This window comes from Argopecten irradians, unplaced genomic scaffold (genome assembly GCF_041381155.1).
Source record: "Argopecten irradians isolate NY unplaced genomic scaffold, Ai_NY scaffold_0706, whole genome shotgun sequence".
NCBI classification, from domain to species: Eukaryota; Metazoa; Mollusca; class Bivalvia; order Pectinida; family Pectinidae; genus Argopecten; species Argopecten irradians.
In genome coordinates this window covers 16972-38397 of record NW_027188173.1, presented here as the reverse complement: position 1 = coordinate 38397, position 21426 = coordinate 16972, and the positions used below count along the sequence as shown (strand labels likewise).

Sequence of the window (21426 nt, the reverse complement as noted above, 5' to 3'; positions counted from 1 at the left end):
TTATGTTTAATTTGATTTGATAGAATCAGAAACATATATTGATATATTATTAATATATGTTTCTGATAGAATATCATACAGTAGGCAATGTGAAAATATTTTGTACAGTTATCATTACTGGGTTCTAAGTGAAAATCTATCGATTTTCATTATAACGGGGTTTTTTCTGTGTAACAAATTGTCCGTATTGTACTGTATCAGATCACTTTCTAATGCTGATATTCTGTTCATGTGTGTATGTGGTGTGCAAGTGTGTGATGGTCTGTGAAAAGGTGTATGTGTTGTGTACTAAGTATGTATGTATATAAGGTATATACATATCTTCCTATAAAAATAATGACGAATGATAGTGAGTAAGTGAGTTACATGTCAATATATGTCCATGTATTTTATAAAATTGAGTGAAAAAAAAAAATTATAAAAAAAAAATGCTGATATTCTGGACTAGGGGAGATAACTGTCCAATCAGGATCGGTATATTTTTTCATTCCGAAAAATGCATATACCAGCGAAACATGACTACACATAAATTGATGACGTAGTCCACTTCTTGCACAACACGGTGTACAAAGCATGACATCGTGTCTGTGAAATCTTGCAACGATTACACTATCACTCGAAGAATAAGACCTCCAATTGTCTCTTTCATTTTAGAATTATGGCTATTCGCGCACAGTTCGAGGGAAATAATGAAGTCGGAGTCTTCTCAAAACTCACAAACACCTACTGTCTTGTGGCCATTGGTGGATCTGAGAACTTTTACAGGTAAAACGATATAGCCCTTACAACAGTCATTTTCAATCGAATCAAAGCAGAAACATATATGTTTCTGATCAAAGTGAAAGTAGTGAAAGCAAAAAAAAAGAACGTTGATAAACACACTGGATTTACGATTTCTTTTGGGTTATTCAATCCTTATTAATGATCACGTCAAATTATATATATAATCTTAACAATAGTCCGCTAAAACTGACCATAATCGCAGGCTCAAAATTCTGACTGATCGCCTGTTTATGGTCAGCTACCTACTGCTCTTGAAAAGCCGGGGATTGTAGTACAAATCTGGCGACAGCGATTATGGGACTTCTGTAGGTTTAATTGGGGTCAGAAAGGTATTGACAGTTAAAAGAAAACATTTGGCACTCACTTCGATACATGTCACATCCCAACTCGTCACATAAATGATGCTATGTCCCTAGTTATGGTCGAGACGTCCTAGAATCAATGTTTGGGTAGCCATCTTTGAAGACTGAAAGTTAATTTTCAGGGCTCGCGCTGCTGTCAGTCGCCATAGGCGCCAATGGCGAATTTGAAATGCATTTGGCGATTTAAAAACAGCATTGGCGAAAGAAGAATTTTTCATGAACCCAAAATTTTCCTCCCTCTACAGACGTTTCCATACGGTGAAATTTCGCCAATTCTAGCCATACACAACACAGTGGGTCACTGACTTGATAATTAGGTAAACAAAAGAGGTGTGGACACTTCCTGACCACCACCCAGATCCAAGTTCCTAATTAGCTGCCTGGGGCTGTTTCCACCTGGGCTTGGTAGTGTCACACGTGTGTATTACAGCTGAAGTTGATCGGCCGATTGGCCACCATTAAAAAACAATTACCTGGCCTTTGAATACATTTTGTGATTACAGCTAGTGAGCATTACATCAAAAACAAGCACAGCTTACAACTGAAAATGATTTACTCACGTTTTTAATGTTTAATAGGCCTAACTGTCCCCCAAGTCACAAAGTTTGCAATCGTAATGGCCGCCATTTTGGATAAAATCAATAGTCGGTCCGGATCGGTACAACTTCAGGATTTCTTTAAAAATCATGTTTAAAAAAAATGAAAAGGGATTTTTTTCTCCAGAATTTTTGTGTACATTTTTGAAAAAAAAAAAATACATTATGAAAAAAATATTTATATAGTAAATATAATTGCATTTTAATCAATTAAATTTCAAAGAAATTTTCACTTTTTCTCTCTCTCTCAAATAAGATCTATATTTTATTATTTCAACTCAGGTTTGACACATTTTTTTTTAATTAAGTACTTCTGTTGTGATGAAAATTCAGTAAATATTTCCATTCAATTAAGCCCAGTATTATATATATATATATATATATATATATACCAAGAAAAAAGTACGTGTCCATGTAGAATATATATATATATATTTCAATGAAAGATATATAAAATATAAAGGTATTAGGATTGAAATACATGTTTAATTGGCATTGTTTCCCCTTCTTTTAATCAATATAAAAGATATAAAAAAACTGTCCCTGTGAAGAATGCCCAGGTAGATTGACATGCGACCCGCAAATTTCAATTGGCGAATCCAATTTTTGACCCAGAGCTAGCCCTGATTTTAACACCCAATCAGACAGCTGAGATCGATTTCCGGTGAAATTCGACGATTGTAATTGGCGATTTGCCGGTTCTCAATAACGTAAGCGATTTTCTTTGCAAACACCTAAGCGGCAACCGGAACAACCGGACAAGTTACCGAAGCGGCTATATTATAAGAAGTGCTTACTTCTATGAAATACGATTCTTTTTTACTTTAATAATGAGATATGACATTTCATTTCTTGAATTATTAACGTCTCACAAATACAACACAAATCAGTAATTATTTGAAAATTAAAGGAATGGGGTGATTTATTTAAAACTCAGCTAACGTTAGTCTCCAGTACATGAGCAATACGAACAAAAACTATTGAATAGCAGACAAAAACACGGCGGCTATGTGCATATATATATTTGGAAGTTAAAGTGTATATGAACTGCATACAGGAAATATGAAAACCAAGATTGTTGATTATAAAGAGGCATTGTTCGTCTCACGATGTCGGCCCGTCTCGTCTTAGTATAGAGGTAACCATTTTCAAAGTAACGTTAGACTGAAAATAATTAAATGTCAAATATGAGGTTTCTAAATACATGTGTTCATATACTTTACATCTAATATATAAATTATCTACAATGTATTTGTGAAAAAGCAGTTTGTAAAATCCAATAAATAATCTATTACATGACAGCAAAGTTGCATAGTCGTGCGATTTGCAAATTTTAGTAGGATTTTCCCGATATTTAGGCCTATAGAGTGCATATTGGAGGATCAACTTCTACTGTGGAACATATTTTTTCAATGAAATAAAATTGACATTATTTATCCTATTGCAGATTGATAACTGTACATGTATGTATAAAGTAATGCAACTGTATGTACAATAATGTATATTGTAATTACTATTGGAACAACTGAAGAATGCAAAAATGATAAAAATCACAAATAAGGAAGAAAATGTTTAAATAAAAACAAGGATCCCTTTGCTTAGTACGTTGACATAACGTTCGTGTACATTTATTTTGCTAGTTTACTTAGCACTTAAAATCAACTTAGAATTTGTTTATTATCTTCAGATCATCAGCTTATCAATCAAAGTTCATATTAAGATTTTACTTAAAACGTATACTGATGCCCAGACACAAACAGTGACAATCTAAGGGGCACATACATGGTTAAAACAATGTGGATGCAAATCTTATTACCTGCCGAACACATCTACATTTCTCCAGCAAATTATGAATGTTACGCATTTAATCCTTTCTCTAGCAACTTCCTGCTATTTTGAGATCAAAGTTACTTACTTCGTATTGAAAATGTAATCTGCATGAAGTTTAATAATTACAGGTGAAACATCATTTCTCGGCAATATAATTGACACTCTAGATACTTGTACCATGGTTATCGTCATGCCTGGACTTTAAACCCTGAAATCAAACCAAACCAAACCCAAGCTGCCCCTTATATAAAAACAATTGCTCATATACTTGTTCTGTAGATTATTACTACATGTATCTAGAAGCATGTCTTGATTGATTACTAATTTAAAAGTTTAATCAAAATGAATCGGTGGGAAATTATACACTGTACCGGATTAGAGACATTTTGGTGATTGAAGTACATGTACAACTTTTAGAGTATGTATCAATTAATTCTCATTGGCACTATTTACGATTCAGGTAAAACAATTAGAACTTATGGATTCCATGTATAAATGTAATCAATAGACGTTCTATTAATTCTAAAATGAGCATGAAAATTCTTTTATACGCTTCTGAATCTACATCCTTAAATACTTAAAGTTGAACTTTTATTATCAATCCAGGTCGATATAAAGAACAAGTTAATAGGTAACTTACATGTATATAAATATGCCTGCGTCAATTTGATTTTTCATGTGCCGGGCATAGCGCTCCTTATTTCGCTATACCTGCCGATATCAAAAGTTTTTTAAAATTATTTTTTTGCCTTATATACAGACTATAAGACAAAAAAAGTTAAAAAGCCTAATAATATAAGTTTAGCAGACTAAGCGCCCCTTATAACATTCAATATGTTTAGCATACAATAGGCTTATAAACGGTGACATAAAATCTGATAAAAATTTAGATGAAAATATATTTTAAGCACTGTAAAGATTAAGCTGAATCCGATAAATAAAACGTTTCGCTATGCCCGGCACAGGCTGCATGTGCGCACGATAAATGCGGATTTATCGCTAAATGAGTATGTTGACAGCCTTTGCACATATCTCTCAGCTTGATTTAAAGCACTCAACAAGCAAAAAAGTAGATTTTAGCGAACACAGCAATTCAACTGAGCTCATTTTCTTATTTGAGTGATATAGTTAAGGCCAACTTTTTGTCCGGTGGAACTCTTTTGTGTTTCAAGGGAGATCACTTTAATCGCTAACCTATTGGAAACCGGCAAATGGTCTATTGGCTGTTAAAAATTAACTTTTGGTCTTCAAAGATGGCTACCGAAACACAGATTCTTGGACGTCTCGAATATAACTAGGGACATAGCATCGTTAATGTGATGAATTGGGATGTGACATGAATTAAAGTGAGTGCCAAACGTTTTTCTTTAACTATAAAGGCATATTTGACCCCAAACCAACATGCAGAATTCTCATAATCGCTGTCGCCAGATTCGTACTACAATCCCTGACTTTTTAAGAGCAGTAGGTAGCTGACCATAAACAGGCGATCAGTCAGAATTTTGAGCCTGCAATTCAGTTTTAGCGGACTAATATAACAAATACCTGGTATTAGCTTCCCAAAAAGCTAGGTGGGCTACGCGGAAGCTTAACCCTTTGATTGGACAGAATATGGAAATTAAACAATGATATGTTGATATTTTAATTGTTCTGTTGAAAGCCATTTTATAATTTGTGAGCTTGTGTTAGTGCAAGGTAGCCAGGTCTAGTACAGACGAACAGTTTTAATAATACTTTTACTTCCAACAAATTAAAAAGGGTTTTATGCAGTGATTGCTAAGCTCAGAGAAAAGGCAAAGAAAATATTGAACTTTAAATCTTATATGTTTCTATGTTTTTCTATGGTCCGTTTTCATTCCGCTTTTAGTATGTACTGTCATTCCGCATTTTAGTATGTTCCGTGTCCCATTAATTATATGTCTGATTATTAATGTTACACGATGGTGATCTAAATTAAATACATGTAAGAAATATAAAAGTAATGTCTCGAACATGGTATACTACTACAGATATATTTGTTCCATCTGTAAATTGAACCAGATTTGATTAAAATGCCCGATTAATTTCTAGAAAATCCTTATTCAGAATACTTTTACCACGAATGTTTGTTCTACACCGAAATCTAATTAACGGATGCAAGCGCACATGTGACCATTCTTTATCAGGAAGATGGCGTCCGAATCCGGACAGATTAAAGTCTGTTTCCGTAATTCGTTTTAATATTACTTCAACGGCAGTGCTTGTAACACACCGAACATCCATCTGATTCAAGTGTTCTTGCATAGGTATTTAGCACGCTGATAAGTCAAAGACCCACTATAGACTAGTATATAGAGAAAGGTAAGGAACTCCTCCGTGACGCAAAATTGGGTAATTTAGTTCAAAGTGTTGTAAAAAATATTCAGACCAGATATTTCAACGGCTTTGGTCTTAATTGAAAGTTAAGATGTTACACTTCACGATGATAACAAGAAATCCTACTGAACTTATCTACTTTTTTCACAAACAGCCTCGAAACTTGAAAAATTGACGAATTTCCGTTAGTCGGACACGATCGAGAACATTTTTCCAAACGAAAATGTCTATTCGCTACACTGAAAACACGGCAGCCTACAATAACAGGCTTTGACATAAACAAACAACAGGTAAAAACAAATGTATTTGGTACTTGTTTGACAGTTCGTTCAAATCCCCTTCTCGTGGTCCTTATATCGTTTTTCAGTGTTAATAGTTATCCAGGTCAGGTTGACTGCCATTTTGCCACTATCTTGAAAGTTATGTATAGCCTAATCTCATTGGCTAAGCTAAAACCAACCGACCAATGAGATTAGGCTATACATAACTTTCAAGATAGTGGCAAAATGGCAGTCAACCTGACCCGGATAACTATTAACGCTGAAAAACGACATATTTGCTGAACTGAACTGAATCAGAAACATAATTGCATGCACAAAGATCTAATACTTGTTTCGTAATCTATGTAAAGAAATAAAGTTTTTTTATTTATTTATAGGATAAACCACTCGTTGGTGTAGAATAGGCCAGAGAAAACACACCTATCGAGGGCCGAAGGCCCCAGATAGGGTGTTTTCTCTGATCTATTCTATTAAATTTTGGCTCTGACCCCCCGGGGGCAGTAGGGGCGAGGCCCAATAGGGGAAATAGAGATAAATCTTTAAAACGCTATTAGTTTTACAGTTCTACATGGCTTGTAACCAAATTTGGCCAGAAACATCCTTGGGGGAAAGGGAATAGAGTTTGTATAAATTTTGGCTCTGACCCCCTGGGGGCAGGAGGGACGGGACCCAATAGGGGAAATAGAGGCAAATCCTTTAAATTGCTACTGGTCCTAGAGGTTTGCATGGATAGTAACCAAATATGGCCAGAAACATCCTTTGGGGAATGGGAACAGAGTTTGTATAAATTTTGGCTCTGACCCCCCTGGGGCAGAAGGGGCGAGGCCCAATAGGGGAAATAGAGATAGATCTTTAAATCGCTACTAGTCATACAGTTTTACATGGATTGTAACCAAATTTGCCCAAAAACATCCTGGGGGGGAAGGAAATAAAGTTTGTATAAATTTTGGCTCTGACCCCCCGGGGGCAGGAGGGGCGGGGCCCAATAGAGGAAATAGAGGTAAATCCTTTAAATCGCTACTTGTCCTAAAGTTCTGCATGGATTGTAACCAAATATGGTCAGAAACATCCTTGGAGAAAGGGGAATAGAGTTTATATAAATTTTGGCTCTGGCCCCCCGGGGGCAGGAGGGGCAGGGCCCAGTAGGGGAAATAGAGGTAAATCCTTTAAATTGCTATTAGTCCTAGAGTTCTGCATGGATTTTAACCAAATTTGTCTAGAAACATCCTTGGGGGAAGGGGAATAGAGTTTGTATAAATTTTGGCTCTGGCCCCCCCCCCCCCCCCCCCCCCCGGGGGCAGGAGGGGCAGGGCCCAATAGGGGAAGTAGAGGTATGTCCTTTAAATCGTTATTGGTCATAGAAATTTTGCTTGGATTGTAACCAAATTTGTCTAGAAACATCCTTAGGGGAAAGGGAATAGAGTTTGTATTGATTTTGGCTCTGACCCCCTGGGGGTAGAAGGGGCAGGTCCTGATAGGGGAAATAGAGGTTAATATTTAAATTCATGTGGAAAAGAAACAATAAACCTGTATTCAGAACAAAACTTGGCAGTACAAACCAGGTGAGCGATACAGGCCCTTTAGGTCTCTTGTTTGAATCCGTGTTAGGCTGCTACATGTATCACGATACAGGGTTCACTATATGATACATATCGCGATATTTTGACAGACACTTCAAATGTTGTGGTGTTGTAAATGTATTGTTAGGTTGGTTGTATTCCAGAATATGTTAACTCTTGCTTACACTCATTACAATTGATTTGAATTTTATCCATTTTCCATGTTCCGTTACTGAAAAGAAACTTGAAATAAGACCAGCACAGATTTTTTATAAGTGATAAGGATTCGATTCTCACTGTCTCTTAATAACACTATACTAAACACCACGCAAGACACCTTAAAAAACGAGAATGAAAATAATTTTTCTCAACAAATACTTCTCAACAAATACTTCTCAACAAATACTTGTCAAATGACCCTCCCTCCTTTTTCAAAGTCCTTGAAGACATGCAAGACCCTTATATCACCACCACAGGTGTTTTAGTTTGGCGTCAGTTTTGTAATTATATATAATAACAGGAGAGAAGAAAATGAAGCGACCAACCTTGGATGCGAACACAGGAATACCCGAGTACTAGCAAGCCCAATGCTCTACTTAGCTACTTGGTCACCGATGATCGGCCCAGTCAAATCATGCTACATATGATTGCAATATTTTTATTCCAATAATGTTAGAGGTTTAGCCCGATGAGACAATTTTGTAATGTTGATGGCTATATAAGTTTAAAAAACCCATTAACTTTACAATCATCAGAAGTACAATAACTTGTAGCTCATCAGACTGTTAGATAGATAATATGCATGTATGGTACATGTTGTCTTTATATATAGAGCTACCATAGTATAGGTGCTGGCCCATTACACACTGCTAGTGCACGTGTAGTGCAAAGTAAATAATCTTGCTAAGGTTATTTACATCTTTGTATGCATTAAAAACATTTTTATTAGGCCAGTTTTATATATATCCTTTAATTTACCTACAAGATAACACATTAAATATTTAAGTGAATTACCTTTTTTGAAACTGTTATTACAGTGTGTTTGAAGGCGAGTTGTCAGAAGCTATCCCAGTTGTACACATCTCTTTATCAGGTTGTAGAATCATTGGAAGAATGTGTGTTGGTAAGTTCAATGATACTTTTTAGCTCTTAGTTATCATTATGTTATATTTTGTAAAAACTGACAGATGCGAGCTTTGCTGTTCTCAAACATCTTTCGTTTATGTTCTTTCTGGATTTTATGTAGACTTTATACAAATCTACTCCTTTTTTTTGATGAATAGTTATAAATTGGTAACAATTTTTTTACAAGAATAGAATTAAAACCGAATGACATTTATTGAGCATGATGGATAATAATTTTGTATGAATTTTATTTAAGTCATTTAAAAACGTTGATTGTGAATGGAGATTTAAAAACATTGATCGTGAATAGTAAAGTAACTGTAATTTGATTACTTTAGAAGTGGTACTTAAACAAGTAAGGCAATCAACTTCCATTTGTTTATTATGAATCATTATGCACTACTATTGATTTGAAAAGTTTTCAGTCTGTTTTTAAGTCTTCTATTCAGAAGCCTAAGGATTAGCATCTGTTAATTGAACATTTAGTTGTTTCTCGTTGTTACAGGTAACAGGCATGGTTTGCTGGTACCAAGTTCTACTACAGACCAAGAACTTCAACACATACGTAATTCTCTCCCAGACAGTGTCACCGTACAGCGTGTCGAGGAGAGATTATCTGCCCTTGGCAATGTCATAGCCTGTAACGACTATGTTTCACTTGTACATCCAGATCTGGACAGAGTAAGTTGTACTTTCTGTTCACTAATAACTATAAACAGAATGGCTTATCACTATTCAAGTGAAAGAAATATTCTGGTTGTTTGTTTTCTTAAAATAATGGTACCACTATTCATTGATGTATTACATCTTTGTAAATATCTTTATAGTTAAAGGTGGGTTCTGGATTTTTCGCTGGGAACTCAAGGTTTTCCTCAAACTTTTTAAGCTGATACATGCTTAAATGACCCTAGCTGTTAAATAGACATAAAACAAAATAAATAAATCCTATTTTCTGAATGTGATTTATTTTTCAGGAAACAGAAGAAATCATTGCAGACACACTGAAAACAGAAGTATTCCGACAAACAGTGGCAGAGAACGTCCTGGTTGGGAGTTACTGTGCCATCAGTAACCAGGGAGGTCTGGTGAGTTGTACCCCTCAGGACTTACCATTATATATATACAATTAGTTTACTGGTTTTTAATAGATGAGGAACTTTTTTAATATAGCTTTATTTTCATGGAATTTTTTGTGTTCAGAAGTCATTTATAAGAGACAGAAATTGTAAAGCTTCAGATTTGTGTTAGGTCTGAATATAAAGTATAAATATTATTGGACTTCCATAATCTAGATCTGTTTATCAAGATAAAAGTTTCAGAATGAAAGAAATTCCTTTACAAATTCTAAAACGCATTTTGAAATAAATTGTATTAAAACTGCTTGTTATTGTGTTTCAGGTTCATCCAAAAACAAAAGTAGAAGATCAGGATGAACTGTCATCTCTTTTACAAGTTCCTTTAGTGGTAAGTATCCGGTGATGTATAAGAACACTTACTGTGATCCTGCTGCTTCTTTTACACTAATTCTATTTTACTGTAATATCTCCTTGAAAAGTGCAGAGTTTCCTTTCTCTGGGATGAAGGTACATGGTTTTGGTTCTGTCCTGACAAATATGAGCACAATCTCTTAAGGTTATATTCACACTTCCTGCACATACGAGGGCAAGCTCTCAAGATTATACTCTCACACTCCCTGCACATACGAGGGCAAGCTCTCAGGATTATACTATCGCACTCCCTGCACATACGAGGGCAAGCTCTCAGGATTATACTATCGCACTCCCTGCACATACGAGGGCAAGCTCTCAGGATTATACTATCGCACTCCCTGCACATACGAGGGCAAGCTCTCAGGATTATACTATCGCACTCCCTGCACATACGAGGGCAAGCTCTCAGGATTATACTATCGCACTCCCTGCACATACGAGGGCAAGCTCTCAGGATTATACTATCGCACTCCCTGCACATACGAGGGCAAGCTCTCAGGATTATACTATCGCACTCCCTGCACATACGAGGGCAAGCTCTCAGGATTATACTATCGCACTCCCTGCACATACGAGGGCAAGCTCTCAGGATTATACTATCGCACTCCTTGCACATACGAGGGCAAGATCTCAGGATTATACTATCGCACTCCCTGCACATACGAGGGCAAGCTCTCAGGATTATACTATCGCACTCCCTGCACATACGAGGGCAAGCTCTCAGGATTATACTATCGCACTCCCTGCACATACGAGGGCAAGCTCTCAGGATTATACTATCGCACTCCCTGCACATACGAGGGCAAGCTCTCAGGATTATACTATCGCACTCCCTGCACATACGAGGGCAAGCTCTCAGGATTATACTATCGCACTCCCTGCACATACGAGGGCAAGCTCTCAGGATTATACTATCGCACTCCCTGCACATACGAGGGCAAGCTCTCAGGATTATACTATCGCACTCCCTGCACATACGAGGGCAAGCTCTCAGGATTATACTATCGCACTCCCTGCACATAGAGGCCAAGCTCTCAGGATTATACTCTCGCACTCCCTGCACAGAGGATGCCATCCTTGTACAGCCTTAAAGTTAGCTGTTATTAATACAATAGATGTGACAGAATACTGACTTCTGAATTGGCAACACACATTGGTATCACGTCACAATATATATTCAATCTATTGTGACGTCGCTATTGCTTGACATCATTATAAGGTTGCTTGCACCAAGAAATCTAAATGGCGGACAGACTGTGATATAATTGAAACAAGTTGCTTTTGTAAGATTTGACTAGTTAACCATGTATAATGTGATTTGTTTGTTTAACTGTGTATGATTTGGGCTTGTTGTTTGTTTAACAGTGTATGATTTTGACTTGTGTGTTTAACAGTGTATGATTTTGACTTGTTGTGTGTTTAACAGTGTATGATTTTGACTTGTGTGTTTAACAGTGTATGATTTTGACTTGTGTGTTTAACAGTATGATTTTGACTTGTGTGTTTAACAGTATGATTTTGACTTGTGTGTTTAACAGTGTATGATTTTGACTTGTGTGTTTAACAGTATGATTTTGACTTGTGTGTTTAACAGTGTATAATGTGACGTGTGTGTTTAACAGTGTATAATGTGACTTGTGTGTTTAACAGTGTATGATTTGGGCTTGTTGTGTGTTTAACAGTGTATAATGTGATGTGTGTGTTTAACAGTGTATAATGTGACTTGTGTGTTTAACAGTGTATGATTTGGGCTTGTTGTGTGTTTAACAGTGTATAATGTGACGTGTGTGTTTAACAGTGTATGATTTGGGCTTGTTGTGTGTTTAACTGTGTATAATGTGACTTGTTGTGTGTTTAACAGTGTATAATGTGATGTGTGTGTTTAACAGTGTATAATGTGACTTGTGTGTTTAACAGTGTATGATTTGGGCTTGTTGTGTGTTTAACAGTGTATAATGTGACTTGTGTGTTTAACAGTGTATAATGTGACTTGTGTGTTTAACAGTGTATAATGTGACGTGTGTGTTTAACAGTGTATAATGTGACTTGTGTGTTTAACAGTGTATAATGTGACTTGTGTGTTTAACAGTGTATAATGTGACTTGTGTGTTTAACAGTGTATGATTTGGGCTTGTTGTGTGTTTAACAGTGTATAATGTGACGTGTGTGTTTAACAGTGTATGATTTGGGCTTGTTGTGTGTTTAACAGTGTATGATTTGGGCTTGTTGTGTGTTTAACTGTGTATAATGTGACATGTGTGTTTAACAGTGTATGATTTTGACTTGTTGTGTGTTAACAGTGTATGATTTTGACTTGTGTGTTTAACAGTGTATGATTTTGACTTGTGTGTTTAACAGTGTATGATTTTGACTTGTTGTGTGTTTAACAGTGTATGATTTTGACTTGTGTGTTTAACAGTGTATGATTTTGACTTGTGTGTTTAACAGTGTATGATTTTGACTTGTGTGTTTAACAGTGTATGATTTTGACTTGTTGTGTGTTTAACAGTGTATGATTTTGACTTGTGTGTTTAACAGTGTATGATTTTGACTTGTGTGTTTAACAGTGTATGATTTTGACTTGTGTGTTTAACAGTGTATGATTTTGACTTGTGTGTTTAACAGTGTATGATTTTGACTTGTGTGTTTAACAGTGTATGATTTTGACTTGTGTGTTTAACAGTGTATGATTTTGACTTGTGTGTTTAACAGTGTATGATTTTGACTTGTGTGTTTAACAGTGTATGATTTTGACTTGTTGTGTGTTTAACAGTGTATGATTTTGACTTGTTGTGTGTTTAACAGTGTATGATTTTGACTTGTGTGTTTAACAGTGTATGATTTTGACTTGTGTGTTTAACAGTGTATGATTTTGACTTGTGTGTTTAACAGTGTATGATTTTGACTTGTTGTGTGTTTAACAGTGTATGATTTTGACTTGTGTGTTTAACAGTGTATGGTTTTGACTTGTGTGTTTAACAGTTTATGATTTGACTTGTGTGTTTAACAGTGTATGCTTTTGACTTGTAGGCTGGCACGATAAACAGAGGCAGTGATGTGATAGGAGCCGGACTAGTAGTTAATGACTGGATAGCTTTCTGTGGACTGGATACAACAAGTACAGAACTATCTGTGGTAGAAAGTGTGTTCAAACTTGGAGAGAGACAGCCTAGCAATATCACAACAGATATGAGAGAAAGTTTAATTGATAGGTCAGTATGCTTTTATTTAATCACTCCACACGTTTTGTCAAGAGATTGCCTTCAGAAATAATTTTCTGCTGAATTTCATGTTTCAGTGAGGTGGCACTATAAAGGACACAAAAATAATTCTGAAGGCAATCTCTCCGTATTTTACACTTGTACTCCCTACATATTGGTGCTATTCTTGAACAGCTTTAGCTGTAGAACGAATATACATACCCGGCCTACAATACCTTTCGGCTGGGTACGAAATGGTGCCTATGTGTCCTAGTGGAGCAGTGCATCAGAAAATCACTCGGGCACAATTTTCGATACTTTTTGTAAGATTCCAATTATTTTATGCATAAACATGCATTTATATATAATTTTTGTCCAACACAAACATAACTTCCATTCTTAATATCTACCGTATCACAAGACGCGAAAATCACAATTTGTAGACTTAACGTATAATTTCCCTTCACGGTTCAGTTTTATTGCCTAGTAGGTAAGAGATATAAAACAAATATGATAAAATGCTTACAAATGTTTTAATACTGGTTTGCATATTCATTAATTTGCTCCGTTAGCAGTAATAGGCGTCAATTGTAGCTATAACGATGACACCATTTTCTGCATATAGTCTTTTGAACTGCAATATTGCAGCTACCTTATAGCTGATGATTGATAGCTATATAGGATGCTATACAGGAAAGGTCATCCTTAAAATAATTTTATACAGGGAAGGCCATCCATTAGATGAAATGGTTAATGTCTGGCGTTATCGTTAGCCTTGGCTTGTCCTTATTTGACCATAGAATGACGAGTTTCATTTCTTGCTTGTGTTAAAATGTATTTTACACTGCACATGTTATTGATAGGATTTTCTACTTAATGTTGTGATTTTCTGTTTCAGTATGACGTAAGACAGCATCTCGCCAAATTAGTTATCACAACACGCAGACAGCAAGCTGTTAAAAGATTGACATTCAATCTTTACCAATTTAAAGCATTTACCTTTGTACAAAGTGAGGACATCAGGCATTGTTGCTTTGTATATAGACACTGTGATGCAAGGAAGCACAAGAAAGTCTTTCTAAGAAAACTCTTTGTTTTAAGAATAGGTATGCATTATATGTGTCCAAACGTCAGTTTCAGATATATGGGTAAGTCCGGTATATTGAAACAGATGACTTACTAGTGCTGTTGTTATATGATTGTATGCTGTACAGTGGATCTGATTCATAAACTGATGAATGCATTACCATGTTCTGTTAAACATCTCAATATATTAGTATATAAATATCATGTTTCATGTTTAGTACCCAAAATATTTGTACAGCTATGTGTGTTATTAACATTCTGTAAATGATCATGATCACAAACAATAAATACAGGAAGAAAGAATAGTATGGTTTTATAATCAATTTTTGGAAGAAAAGGGGGATCTAATTTAATACATGAGTGGCTATGTAATATGAAATTTATTAAACAAGTTCAATAATTTGATATGTCACAAGGGTTTGGGCAAGTGACATACCAAATTATTTACTTCCTAAAAACTTGAATAAATTTCATATTACATATACATGAGTGCAAGATTCTATTTATCACATACCAGTAACTTGTATTTATGGAAATATAGACAAAACTACCAATTTTAATTTCGTTTCCATTTAAGAGTGTCAAAATCAAGCTTGGATTTGATGTTTAAGCCTACTAAGACTATTTGCAACATCATAATTTGATGATGATATCATTATTAGCTATGACATCACACATGTCTTGTGATATTTATGACATGGCTGAACAAACCACTGTTATGTGATGCATTGATTTTATATTGGGTGTGCTATTTTTAATTACGAACTAAATGTCCAGATTCTTGAAATGTGATGACTTTGTTAAACATCAAGTGGAAGTGAGCTTGGTGCCATGATGGTATTAAACATCAAGTGGAAGTGAGCTTGGTGCCATGATGGTGCACAGTAGAAAGGGACCTTCACTTATCTGGAGAGTATCACCTTTAATGCTTCAACCTACAGCAGATATAATACAAACCAAAAAGTATACAATCTCATGTTTATTTTCATAAAAACTAATAAAAATCTACTGTATTAACGACAATACAATGTACATACCCGGTGTATACTACCCGGTACTTATCACGTAATACTTACTAGTTAGATAATTTATTTAGAACTAATCATGTGTTTAAGACATGTCAGTTACTCTGATAATGATAATAATATAATTCTTAAAACTTTTTACAACAATGCTCAGTTAGTTTGATAATGAATGATACAAAAGGTATAATAATCTCATTTAATTCAACTGCAGGTATATTTGGCAAAATTTTATCCGATTTAAGAACAACACTTCTATACATCAGACATTATAAATAGCATTCAGTATCTATAAATATGAAAAGAGATTCCAGAGGGATCTTGGCGCCCACAATTAGAATGATCTGTCTGGCAATGGAAAGAAGGATCTTTTCTCTGCTCTAACTATTAAAATCCAAGATGGCTGCCTATCAGCAATCTTGTTAACTGATTGGTCCCAATTTAACTATATATAGTTAGGGCCGCTAGGGGAACCTACATATCAAATTTGATACAGACCTCTTCAGTACTTTCTGAGAAATAGCGGTAAAAAACATCAACTATCAAAAAATTCTCTGATTGGTCCCAAAATGCAATATGCACAACTAGGGCCTTGGGGAAACCTACACATTTGAGAAAGATCCCTTCAGTGCTTTCTGAGAAATAGCGATAACAAGAATTGTTAACGGACGGACAGACAGACCACGGACGAAAGGCAACTTGAATAGCCCACCATGTGATATGGTAGTCTAAAAATACTTATTTCAAATTAGTACAGTTACTTTTATTATAGAAATTAAATGCTTCAAAATGATACCAATATCTTTTCAGACATATTCAATATTTCAAACCTGGTGAGATATTTTCATAAACAAAATTCATCTGTGATCCGATACAAAATCTTTTTGGCTCTGTGCATCAACCAGCCGCTTGATATCAGCCAATGTGCATAGTATCAAACTGCCATCCTAAAGGATAACCCCAGAGTGATAAGATTGGTTCTACATTTGTAATTGTTTGTAAACAAGGCTCTTTAGATACCTTTATCTACAGAGTAAATTTAATCTATTATAGTTATGAGTTGCCAGGAATATTTTTAAAATGACCCCTTTTTGCCCAGTTCATCATGCCATTAGAGGTAAGACAGTGCCAATTGGTCCATACTGTTCAATAACCATGTTTTGATCATTCTAAAACACGTTAACCCATTTCCTATAGAAACTAAACGAATAATGCTTAAGCATGGCTTTCCCTAGATAAGCCAGAGTAATTTTGACGACTATATAAAACTGTTGGAAGTTGAAAAAAAATTGCCATTTTGACCTCAACCACCGGTACATGGCGCCTTAATCAGTTAGGACTGAACACTCTACCATATTCAACTGCTAGGTTTACTTATTACAGGGGGGGGGGGGCGGATTAGGCTAACTGCAGTTACCCATATATACATGTATGTCCAACATGGCGACGGTACAAAAACACAAGAGAATCTTATTGTCCTTGTTGGATATGGGTAACTGCAGTTACCCTAATCCGGTTCCCCCTGTGACTTATAATTCTGATTAATGTTGTCCCATTTGTTACTGTAATTGAACAAATAATACTCAAACATATTATATTTTCCCTACTAAAATAAACTTTAACCCATCCCAGGAAAAAACATGAGATTCCAGGATAATGAAATGCACATTTTAATGATCGGACTTCAATCAATAAAGATAATTGGGAGTTGAGAAGAACTATCATAAATTAGTTAACTTGGCGTGCTGGACTCCACAGGGCCCCTGAGAAGGGAGGCATATAATTTTAACACATTGGCCGTGAAACGTTCCTCCAAAATATATATTTGAAATTAAAATCCTCAATAGGTTTTGAGAAGCAGTTGGAAATGTAAATGGACACAAAAGGGAATGTTTTACCATGTTGGAAAATTTGCGATTAGAAAAGATCAATTGAGAATTTATATTAGATGACCTAATGTAAGCCTACAATGCTGCAAAAATGATGACAATAAGTTAACTTGATATACAATATGAAAAAAAAACAAACAAAAAAAACAACCCAGATCAATGCTGTAAAGTCTCGGGTGACCTATATTATAATGCTATGAAATGATAATAATTTGATATAGGATTGAAGATACAACAAAAAGTACAATGCATTAAATTGTACTCTTTTCAAACAAGTACATGTACATTGATGATAAAAACATATGAAGCGTAGGTCTTCGCATTTATTATATATTTTCTAATATTTTAGCTACTTTAAGTATTAAAATACTTCAAAATTAGATTAAGAATACATTTAGACATTTTGGTGATAATAGCACCACACACATTAAGTACATGTATTACATTTTGGAGGCATTTCAAATAATACTATTGTACCTAAACGTTGTCGTAGTTAAAATAATGTTATCAAGAAAATATATACATAAGCCATAATTGTATATTATTAGTTGCCACCATTTGGATTATTAAACATGTTCTATAAAGCCAAATCCGTCAAATAGATATTAAGATTACCCGAAGTAGAATTCTAAAAATGGCATTATTGTTTGTTTGATGGAATATATGTGATTCACCGGAGCTGCATATTTTATCCCGGAACAAGATTTTTTGCATGTTCAACAAACATTTACGTGGTGCACACACAGCCAAAATAAATTAATAAATACTTACTAGTTACACCTATTAACTGTGCTAGATGAGTGATTTATAAGTTAGCTAATAAACATAGTTACTTCATTGAATTTGAAATGTTACAAACATAAACACATGTTCCTTATTTAGAGGAAGAAAAAAAACCATTAAAACAATATGCGTACTATTAAAGATGCTCCACCGCTGACAAATGGTATTTTTTCACTATCAAAAACAGGAGCAGGTGATTTCGTATTTTTCTTCAGTTACAAAAGTTACTTACTTTACACCATTACCACCATAGAAAAGTTTGAGCTTCTAATTTTACTTCAAGTTAAAATTACAAAAAATAATAAGTTGCATCCCAAAAAACTTCAGTGGCACTATATCCTATATGGAAAGGCAAAATAAATTGTTTTATATTACCTTTTGTGTTAATTAAACATATCTATACACGATTAAACACCAATTATTGTTCAGGTGATGAATATCATTTATGCTTTGTCGGCGATGGAGCATCTTTAAAAACAAGATAAAGACATTTTAATAACACTTGGCCCATTTACTTTTTAAAAAATCGATAAAAATTATATATATACCAGAAATAAGTGATAAGTCAATAACCAACATCAACGAATGAAATACTTTTCTTTCAGACTAACATTAATCAGAGAGTAAGATAGTATAAATCTATGTATTGATGTAACGAACATAAAGATAAACACACGTTTTGACTATAGAATTAATTACATTTTGTATGATAATGAGAACAGGACATGGAAGTGTGATGATGGTGATTGAGGGGACATCATCTGTAGACTGCCGCATTGGTAATATGTAGAACTATGTGTCCTAGGTGGTTACAGCCTCCACAGAACAAGAGAAAAAAATATCACTTAAACAGCAATTTACCCATTATGCAAGGCACATACAGTATTTTATCTTTCAAAATTATAGGAGAGCCGTGCGTAATAAGCTCTGGCGATGTCTCAGGTAGGCAAATAGGTTTTATTAAAGAACAACTGCTAAGTGGTCTTCTACCTCTTTGTTGTGGATATGGACACCTAATGACGAACAAATACGATTCGCTTCCTAACCAATTTTAGGGAAATAGCACAGTAAAAAAGGATAAATAACCGTAATAAATAAATTATAATAATAAACACGCATACATGAACCTAAATACACACCTACGTACATCTACTAAGGAATAACATGATAATTATGACATATTGATAAGAAAATATTGATAAGAAATTCATATAGCAACGACATTGTGAAACCACTCAATGAGACTACATACACAGGGAAGGTATTTGGATTTTGTATAAAATAACAATGAATCACATTCTATAAATATAAGGAACAAAACACGAAAAATCATCTACAGTATACTATATCAAATATTTAGGTAGTATATACTATCGATTGATCTTCAAACCGCACAACTAACATAAACTAAATGATACTCCTGGTTTAAAATCATCTACAACACTCTGTAAGTTCATATTCATGTTGTCGACGCCTCCGGAATAATGCCATGATCAGAATACTTTATTTAGTTATTGTCATATATATAACACAAATTGTGTATGTTTAGGTTTTACCATTGATAGTACTGAAGAGCAGCGCCGGGCAGTGTTTTCTCCTTTCTGTAATGACAGTATATATATATATATATATATATATATATATATAGGCCAAATGAGTAATTATCTCACACAATGTATATGCTTGGGTATATTCTATCACATATTAGTAATTAGCAGTCGCATTTATTGTATAAAATGGTAATTAGTTTGCCCACGATGAATAGGTGAACAGTAGATTAACAGAAAATAAAAATCGACAGATCAAAAAAACGAAATGAAAAAACAAAATACACACATAACAAAACCAGTTATTTTTAAGGGAAAAAACCAGCGTCTTTTTTTCAGTTAAAGAATAAAAACACGACCCAACGAATACATTCGCCACTTTACATTTGTCTCAACACATATATACTAAGACTCGGTTGTTTTTTCGATAAACAAATTAATATATACTTTTTAGAATGGAAATCGGTATTAATTCATGAAATGTAGTGTAATTTGATGGATCTTTAATATAAAGTTTGTTTGATCTGTCCACAATTACTACATGTGTCATTAGAACACACTAACTTGCGCGTGTAATTTGGGTTTGTAAGAATAACAATAAAAATAGATTGGGTTTTTCGTCTTTATTTAGTTACTTACCTGTAGCTACGTTCCTCCAAACATTTCCTCTATTTTAGAAAGAAGCTTCTTTAACTCTGATCGTAAATTATTTTCTTCGCGTATTACATTATCCTGAAAAATGAAACCGAAATCGAGACTCAAGAGACGCAAATTCTTTCCGTTATTTTTGCAGTATTTATTTATAAATGATATAGATATAATATATAGATTATTTAAAAATTTAAAAGAAGCGTATTTGTCAAGTATGCAATATAATAATATATATATTGCATCGTTTATCTTCAAGATCATGTCATACTTTAAGCAATAATTTGCAGGTTGAATAAAACAAGGGCCCAATGGGCCCGAATCGCTCACCTGCTATCTGATAATCATGCATGGTTCATACTTAACAAAAAGGAGAGTGAATAAGAATTTATATCATGCCCAAGCACGTTAGAGGCCCCTAGGCCTCTTGGTTATTAAGAAGAAGTCGTTTAAAGATTTTAGCCTTTATGACCCCTGTGGCCTTGAATGAAGGTCAAGGTCATACACGTGAACAAACTGATATTACTAGCCCTTCATCCCAGCATGTCACAGGCCCAATATCACGTCTTTAGGCCTCTTGGTTATGAAGAAGTCTGTTAAAGATTTTCACCTATTTGACCCCTGTGACCTTGAATGAAGGTCAATGTCATTCATTTGTTGTTTAAATGGAAAAGTTGACGCCGGACGGACGACGGACGCCGCACCATAAGCTCTTCGTATCATTTATGTAACATTTACCTCTCGTTCGCTACGACTCTTCATTTTTTTCAACAGCTCTATCTTTCGTAAACGTCGACCGATTTCTTCAATTCTCTGTGTAGGATCTGGGAGGACTGAAGAGGATCGTATACGTGTCATCCCCATTCTGTC

General features: G+C 34.8%; 1 protein-coding gene across 1 annotated transcript; it reads left to right on the top strand.

Annotated features, from left to right (window-relative positions):
• Window positions 1-533: 533 nt before the first annotated feature.
• Window positions 534-14972, top strand: LOC138313484 (eukaryotic translation initiation factor 6-like). Its single transcript, XM_069253907.1, has 7 exons — window positions 534-765; window positions 8804-8889; window positions 9397-9572; window positions 9866-9976; window positions 10290-10355; window positions 13412-13593; window positions 14480-14972. Exons 1-7 carry the CDS (start codon window positions 659-661, stop codon window positions 14487-14489), a joined length of 738 nt encoding a protein of 245 aa, XP_069110008.1. The 5' UTR covers window positions 534-658; the 3' UTR covers window positions 14490-14972.
• The last annotated feature ends 6454 nt before the right edge of the window (window positions 14973-21426 follow it).